At 37.3% G+C, this 8,189-nt stretch overlaps 1 protein-coding gene across 1 annotated transcript in view; it reads left to right on the top strand.

Annotated features, from left to right (window-relative positions):
* Positions 1-859: 859 nt before the first annotated feature.
* Positions 860-8,189, top strand: part of LOC118889465 (lysine-specific demethylase 5D-like) — a 52,919-nt gene continuing 45,589 nt past the window's right edge. Inside the window, exons 1-6 of the mRNA XM_036841228.1 lie at positions 860-1,012; positions 1,139-1,307; positions 2,471-2,548; positions 3,573-3,695; positions 4,138-4,308; positions 5,119-5,253. Of these exons, the coding sequence (XP_036697123.1) occupies positions 1,158-1,307; positions 2,471-2,548; positions 3,573-3,695; positions 4,138-4,308; positions 5,119-5,253 (657 nt within the window). The 5' untranslated portion in view covers positions 860-1,012; positions 1,139-1,157. The remainder of the gene's footprint in view (positions 1,013-1,138; positions 1,308-2,470; positions 2,549-3,572; positions 3,696-4,137; positions 4,309-5,118; positions 5,254-8,189) is intronic.

Below are 8,189 nucleotides of genomic sequence, written 5' to 3'. Positions count from 1 at the left end.
TTAAAGCGTTTTTTAAAAGAAATGGATACTTCGTAAATTTTGCAAAATGTTAAAAAATATAGCGCTAAGAAAATACCAGGAAATAAATTTTACAAATGTAAAATTGACTTCAAGCTAAGTGGAGAACAACAAATATGGGAAATTTCACTCATTAACAAAGACGTAAAAAACTGTAAATAATGTTATGGACAGCAAAGTGTTAACAGCTTGTTTTAAAATAAAACCTCACGAAGAAATAGAATTTGTTTTGAGAAACAGTGAAGTGTTCGACACCGCAAAATTGAGCATAGTCATCCACTGAAAGAATAACGTAGAAATAAGCGGGACAAGTTCTAGTCAGAGTAAGTTTTCACGGTACTTTTTTTGTTTTTTGCATTTTTTTTTTCTTTTGCTATTAAGAATCCAATCTGCAGTTTGCAGAAATGGAATAATAAACGTGCGCATGGAAAGTGGGTCGTGAGTGAAATACTGTGCATGAACGTAAATAACTTATATTCTATCATGGTTCCAGGTTTGTAAAGCTGCTGCAACGGGTTCTTTTCCAATAAAGCCTGGCCTGTCACAGATAACTCAGTAAGGGTCTAGAGAAACTGCGTTTTGGCAAACGCATTAACGTCGCTGTGGTTTATACTGGTAAAGTAACGGAGGAGCATTTGGGCTGCAGTTCCAGCGTTCAGCCACACTGGTGAGTTTTCAGAATTTTTTTCCTCGCTAATGCGCAGGCGTAACATGCGCAATAGGCACTTTAAAAAAAGATCCGGTGCTTCTAGTCGTAACTCTACCCCTCTGTTCTGTTAAAAAACTACTTAATATCACGCTAGTGGCTACTTTGTGGTGATTTTACGGTGGTGAACTTGCTTCTGCAATCTCAGCTTTTACCTGGCGTTCAGAACGTCGTTCAGGTTTGTAGATAACTGCTGAAGAATCGGTGCGCGGAGTGACATAGCACGCAACGAGACCGGAAAGGCTGGTGGGTCAAGATGGTGGCTGTAAAACGCATCCTTGACGATTGGTAAGCACGTACCTGCGTTAAAATAACTCTGGAGTTCACTAGAAAATAAAGGTTGTGTGGCACTTACTTTTTATGTAGGAAGGATTCATGCGCTATTGAAAAAAACAGCAAAATCGTATTTTACAGATTAGCGTTCGGGCCCGACATGGAACCGGGGACGGACGACTTCCTACCGCCGCCAGAGTGTCCGGTGTTCGAGCCCAGTTGGGCAGAATTTCGAGACCCCCTTGGCTACATCGCGAAAATCAGGCCCATTGCCGAGAAGTCCGGTATTTGCAAGATTCGCCCACCCGCGGTAAGCCTCTAAAGCAGAATTTGGCCTGAAGGTGACTTTTGCAGTGATCGCAGGACCACTGTGCTACTTTAACAACGCCTTAGATTCGGAACCAGTTAATTGAATCCTCCACGTAGCTCCTAGTTTCTCCCCTTGTAAATGTTTGACTAAAACGCGCTGGTGTCGGAAAACTAATATCCTATCACGAGACTTCGTGGAGTAACAAAAAATTTATGTGGATAACTAAGAAGCCCGAATCGGTACTGATTCTCAGCTGTGCCAATGTTACACCCATCTCTATGATAGGGATATGTGTCTTTTATACTTTATTTAAATGACATTTAATTCATTTTAAGTTATTTGATATGTAATTGAACCGACGAAAAGTTGCATGAATTTGTGCCACTGGGCCTCCGTTGTTTACATTTTCTCATATGACCTGCGATGTGTATGATAAACATACCTAAAAATGGGAAGGGATATGGAACCCCTACTACCAACCGAAGTACTGTTAGTTCACTTAGAGGCTTCTCCTCTGTTTTGGGATACTTAAAACTGCTAATTGAAACTGTTATTTGACTGAATTTTGAATGCAAATTGAAATGAACCTAGGCCATCAGTTTAAACAACTAATATGACATCCAGAGTAGATGTCCACTTACTGCACAGCATGCTGCTCATTAGTCACATGCTGAGCCTGACTCCCAGACTCTGTTTTTTTTGTATTTCAATGGTAATACTTTTCTCAGTATAGTAGTTATGCTTCGGTTCATCTTTGCCAGACCACCAAGAGTAGGAAAAGATAATAGTCTAAGTTTGAAAATTAAACAATTTCTTGTTCATAATAGGGTTATCTTCATTTCAGTAAGGACCTTTCTCACAACCTTTTTGTCCTTTGTTCTTAAAGTGAGTTTTAGGCCTCATTTTGTCAGAATTTGGGACTTTTTTCTTTTGTTTTTGTTTGTTGTCTTTTTTGGAGGAGACATACCAAGCAGACCTTTGGATTAGTAGATTTTTTTTTCCCCAGTGACCTAGTGTTAAAGATGCAACACCTTGAGGCTTTTAGAGGCAAAAATAGTAATAACTCTTAAAAATGAGGGATATTAAGATAGAAACAGGTGATTCTAATTCTATCTTTATCTTTTGCTATGCCATAATAACCAAGTTCTTTCACTTTCTTTTAGGACTGGCAGCCTCCCTTTGCAGTAGAAGTTGACAACTTCAAATTTACTCCACGCATCCAGAGGCTAAATGAACTAGAGGTATTTCTTCAATATTTAAGTCACCCTCTTAGAGTGGAATCTCAGCTCTAATCTTGTTTTGCTTGTAGTTTGATAACAACGCATTTAAGAGGTTAGGTTTTGAAGTAAATATATTTTGATTGTAACACCAGCTTCATTATTTCCAAGAATATTGATCCTGCAAAAAGTCTTGTGCAGAATGGCAGGACATATAGAGCGTTTAAATTTAGGGAGATGAATCACATATTTTTTTTCTGCCATAGAATGGGCTAAAACTAGACCTATCAAGAAAATAGATACTGTCTTTCCTATTTTTTTCCCCGTAACTTTGTATTTTATTATTTTGGATTTTTCCTGATTTCCTTAACAAAAGCAAAGTGCAGAGCAGAAATCTGGCCTCCTAAATTTCTACCTTAAGGCTGGTGGTGTTGTATGTATGACTGTATTTAAGAATGGGTTAGAGTAAGTAGGAGAGGAAAATCTTGTTTTTTAAAGTACTCAAGAGTGTCCATATTCGGTTTAGTGTTATTTTTGGAAAGCATATGAATGGTTTGGCATTGTCTGTTTTGACTGTGGTTGGTTACTAAAAGCTCCAAAATGACTTCGGGTAAGAGAATTATAATTCATAAACTGGTTTCATGTCTTAAGTTTTTGAGAAACTTAAAAAGGAAAATGGAAAGGAAAACTACTTTATTCCCTTCAGTTTTGTTTCTGTAGACTCTAGATGGCTCTATCTTGAGGAAGATATTAGACTGAGCCTAAATACTGTTATTCAGCATTCATTAAGCCCAAAGATAACGCTTTAAACTTAGGCACGAAGTGTTTTGACTTGGAGGCATCACTTTCTGAGTTCCTCCTCTCACATGAAAGAATTAGTTTATTTGAGCTTTTTATGGACACCAGTGGTGTTAAAGACAGTGAAGCCTAGATTCTAGCCTAGTAGAAAGCCATAGAAAATACAGAACGATACTTGCTTATCCATTTCATACTGCACCAAAGTCAAGATAAGGAGTAAGACAAACTCATAGGGCTCTCTATTCTCTAGGCTCAGACCAGAGTGAAACTGAATTATTTGGACCAGATTGCAAAATTCTGGGAAATTCAAGGTTCTTCTTTAAAAATGCCCAATGTGGAGCGGAGGATCTTGGACCTCTACAGTCTTAGTAAGGTAAGAGTACTTCTGCTTTTAAAAGGAAAAACAAAACACCTTACTTTGGACACATCTGTTGTTGAACATTGTCTTTGGACAGGAAAGGAGAGAACACAAGAGTCTGTCAACATTTTTTCCCTCAGTGCTCCAGCAGTGATTTATTAGATTTCGTAGAAACCAGGACCTAGAGAGAGCCACTTGTATGCAGATTTTCAGTCTGGGACTTCCTCTACCAACTAGTACTAGAGCAGGTAAACTAGGGCTCAGTCTTCAAGATGACAACCCTGCTATTTGAACTTTCACTTGGGACATAGTAGTGCCAACATTGCTTGACACAATCTTTGAGACCTGGAATAATTGTTACTGGGGGACAGAGAGCACTCATTTTAAGCCTCATTGCAATTTTTTAGGTCTTTCCAGTGTGTTCACAGTTAATCTATACCCTTTCTTATCCTTTCAGATTGTGATGGAGGAAGGTGGCTATGAAGCCATCTGTAAGGACCGACGATGGGCCCGAGTTGCCCAGCGCCTCAGCTACCCACCAGGCAAAAACATTGGCTCCCTGCTACGATCTCACTATGAACGTATCATTTATCCTTATGAAATGTTTCAGTCTGGAGCTAACCTTGTGGTGAGGTCCCTTAGCTGGTTTGGATCCTAATGTGATTTTGCTGTTTTTCCTCTTACCTTCCCTTTTTTGGTTGGGCTTTCTTCTGAACAGTCAAGGTTTAGAGAGTCTTTAGCTCATTGACAAAATTAGAAATACCAAGAATTGGCCCTGTAAAATATTTTGTAGCATGTGTGAAAAGGTTTTACACCTTCTAGGTTAGATTATGGGAAGTGGAGTGTCCTTTCCCTGTGTCTTAGGGTTTTCATGGACAAGGTCTTAAAGTAGGAGTTAGAGAAAAGCAGTTCTTATTTTAGCCATTCTCTGTGAAAAAGATAATTCTTAGGAGTTATTAAACTTACGGAGGATAGTTCATGTAAAAAGAGTTTAGGAATGAAACCATGGTGTAACTTGGGCTTAACAAGGAGTGGCAACTGATTTAGCTGGTTATCTTAAATAACAACTTTTTAGGTTTTATTACCTCCAGAACACTTTTTAAAACTACATGTGTATCATGTATGTGTGTAAACATATTAAATTTAACTTACCTGGTTTTATTAGATTTGAAGTGCATAAGGCACACAGAAAGTAAGGGTAGAAGTCCAGGTTCAAACCTTGGTCCCCAAGACTGTGGGTCTTCACTAGGCTGTACTACTTATGTGTATGCAAAGATGTAGAGGAATTTTCATTCCAAAGAACAGAAGGGTAGATTTCTATAATTTACCAAGAAGTACAGCTTTTCTTGCCAGAGATTTAGGATGAGAGAATCACTTAGTTATTTGCTGATTGTGAATATTACTCCTTTCCTGATACTTCACTTTTCCCTTTCCCCAGCAGTGTAACACTCAGCCATTTGACAGTGAGGAAAAAGACAAGGAATACAAACCCCACAGCATTCCCCTTAGACAGTCTGTGCAGCCTTCCAAGTTCAGCAGCTATAGTCGGCGGGCAAAAAGACTACAGCCTGATGTGAGTGCCTGTTTGTTTTTCCCTACAAACTGCCAAAGTTCATCTAGGACTCCCTTTTAGGGACAGTCCATTTATATAAGACATTCTTTTTTTTTTTTTTTTAACCTATAGCTGGTTCATGGTTGAATTAATTGAAAGTGAATGAGTTGTTTCATAGGTATGGTGTGCAGTATTTTTCTTTTGTAGTTTTCCTTCTGTACATTTTAAAAGCAAACGTGTATTCTTCTAATGTTGTCTTAAGGGTGAACTTTTATGAATCTTGTGATGGTTTTTATTAAGCATACTATATAGTTTAATTTTGAAACCATTGGTTTCCATTATGTGTTCTTTTATGAGATGGGCAGTCAGATGCTGCCTTGAGAGGTGACATAAGAAAGGCTCAGGAAAACAAAATACAGTAGAAACATGAGCGTGGGGCAGGAGAGAAGGGTGAGCCTAAACCACAGCCTTTATTTAGGTTTCCAAGGGAAGGGCAGGTTAGGATTGGCTACTTTGAACAATTTCAATGAGCTTTGACTTACAGGGTGGTCCCTACTTTCCTGACACCTGGCCCTTCATGATTATGGCAGAGAAATGTTGCCTCCTGGGGTGCAGGAGCCAGACACAGGAGTTATGGCTCTGGGCTGGTTAGTTTACATATCAAGGTGTACTCTCTGGTGAGTCCAATCTTGAAGAATTGGCTAGCCTGGAAGGGGCAGTCTTTCCACTGCCAGAAAACTTTTCAAGATGTCAAACATAATATATAGAAAATTTAGAATATGAACAGTACAGGGTTCTTATTTGTCTTAGCCTGTTTTGTATGTCTGTATATTTTCATAAAATTTTGAATGTGTCTACTTCTGAAATATCTTAGCATAAGGTTGTGTGTATCTTTAGTTATGTTGTGAATAATCCTAGTACTATTAAGTTTTAAATTAATTAACATTGTCATGTAGAATGAAGAAATGAGAAATAGTGATGTTCAGATTATTGAAATTGAAATGGATTCTGCATTACTACTTTAGTTCTGTATAGAGACAAGTTTCTGAAAATGAGTTGAATAAGAAAAAATGAGCAGATAATAACTTGGAAACAAATATGTTTGAAAGTTGTCAGTGCCAGTCAAGACCAAAAAAATTTTCACCATCAAATGATCTTTAGTCAGGTTTTTTTTTAAGAATGGGATTGTCCACTGTGCTGGAAAGGTTTTAAAAATTCTTGAAAACCATGTGGTTACTAAAAGAAAGAAAGGGGCTGTATTTCCAAAACATTACCAGGGAAAAAATACAAATTCTAAGTAGAGCAGAAAAGAAAACAATTAAATCTAGTGACAGAGAAATTGTGAGGACTAACATGGATGTCGTTTTTCCACTTCATACATAAGTGTATGTAATACAGGAATTAATAGTAAGATGTCTGAAAGATTAAGAGTAGTACTGTGTTAGTTCATATTTTAAGACAAGCAAGTATTAGCTCTTTTAAAAGGTACTTGCTTTGCCAGCAGTCACCTATAGAGTATATTAAGGGAATATGTCATGGTATAGTTAATATGATATAAGGGGAAATTATAAATGTACAAGGCACCTAGGAGTCCCACGCCTACAAACTGATGCAGTTGTCTTTTGCAGTGTGTTTTCAAGCTTCCTCTTACATTAACCTTACTAAATAATTAATCAAATGTTTTAGCTTACTAACAAATTGAAAATATAAAATAGTTACCTATTTCTTTTTACAATAACTAATTGGCCAAAAAGGGAAAATGTGTCAAGGATAAGGGACTAGGGATCATAGTATATTGTTGGTAGGGTAAAAGATTGTACTAAAATTATAATTTTTAATTAAAATTTTAGATGTGCATGCACTCCTGTTTTAACTCAATTAATCTTTCATAATAGCATGCAGCCATTATATGAGTATTATTAATTTGTGCCCAGGTCTTAATTTATAAAAATGCCTGAATGCCAACAGGGAGATCTCAGTGCCTTTGAAAGAAAAGTTTTGATGTTACTCACAGTGCCCCTAGAAGCAAGAGGAATACCATGCCACAGGGCGACAGGAGGAAGGAAACATTAGTGTCTGTGGGGGGCAGAAAAGAGTAGGGGGAAGGCATAGGCCACAGCCTTTATCAGTGTATCCTCAGGGAAAGCAAGGCAAAGTAGGGTAAACATCTTAGAAATAACTGGCTGGTTTGAATAATCTCAGCAAGCTTTGGGGCCTATGGACTTTTCCTTGTTGTTTGGTTCCTGGCCAGAGGTTGATTTGGCCAGGAACCAAACAATGGGCATCATTTGTAAGTGTTAGATAAGGAGGTGGTTGGGGGTGTGGACTTGGGATTAGTTAGTTTGTATATGACAGTTGTTTGTTGCCTCTAGAAATTATCTAGACCTGGGAGGAACAGTCTCCCCAGTCAGCAAGGCCCTTCAAAAGATGTCGAAACATAAAATATAAAAAATTTAGAATATGATTAATATAACTAATTACATCATTTGTTTATAATACCAAAAAAAACCAATAAAAGAGTAGGTTGAATCTTTCCTGATGCCATAATAATAGAATAATAAGCTAGGGGACAGATATATATGTTGATGGTCCTTTTAAACTCAAGCCTCCTATGTTTCATTTCCTTTCATCATTTCTACCTGATCACTGAGTGATATCTTTGTTACCACTGTGTCCCTAGTTAACGCTGTGTTTGTCATGGATATGGTCATACAATATATATATTGTTTGCATAAATTATTTTGGAAATAAAACAAAACCAGAAAATCGGTTATCATATGTGTTTTTATATATATGTAGAATAAAAGTTGGATAACGTCAGATTTTAGATGGAAAGAAGAAATGTAATAGAGCTTAAATTTAAGTTTTTGTTCATAACTGAAATGGTCAATAAACTATATTTCGTGGTGTTCACTAAAAAGAGATGTGCTGAAAATGGCATATAATGTGTGTATTTT

Source organism: Balaenoptera musculus, chromosome Y, assembly GCF_009873245.2.
Source record: "Balaenoptera musculus isolate JJ_BM4_2016_0621 chromosome Y, mBalMus1.pri.v3, whole genome shotgun sequence".
NCBI classification, from domain to species: Eukaryota; Metazoa; Chordata; class Mammalia; order Artiodactyla; family Balaenopteridae; genus Balaenoptera; species Balaenoptera musculus.
The sequence above is the reverse complement of the archived record's forward strand: the minus strand, read 5'-3'. Positions and strand labels throughout refer to the sequence as shown.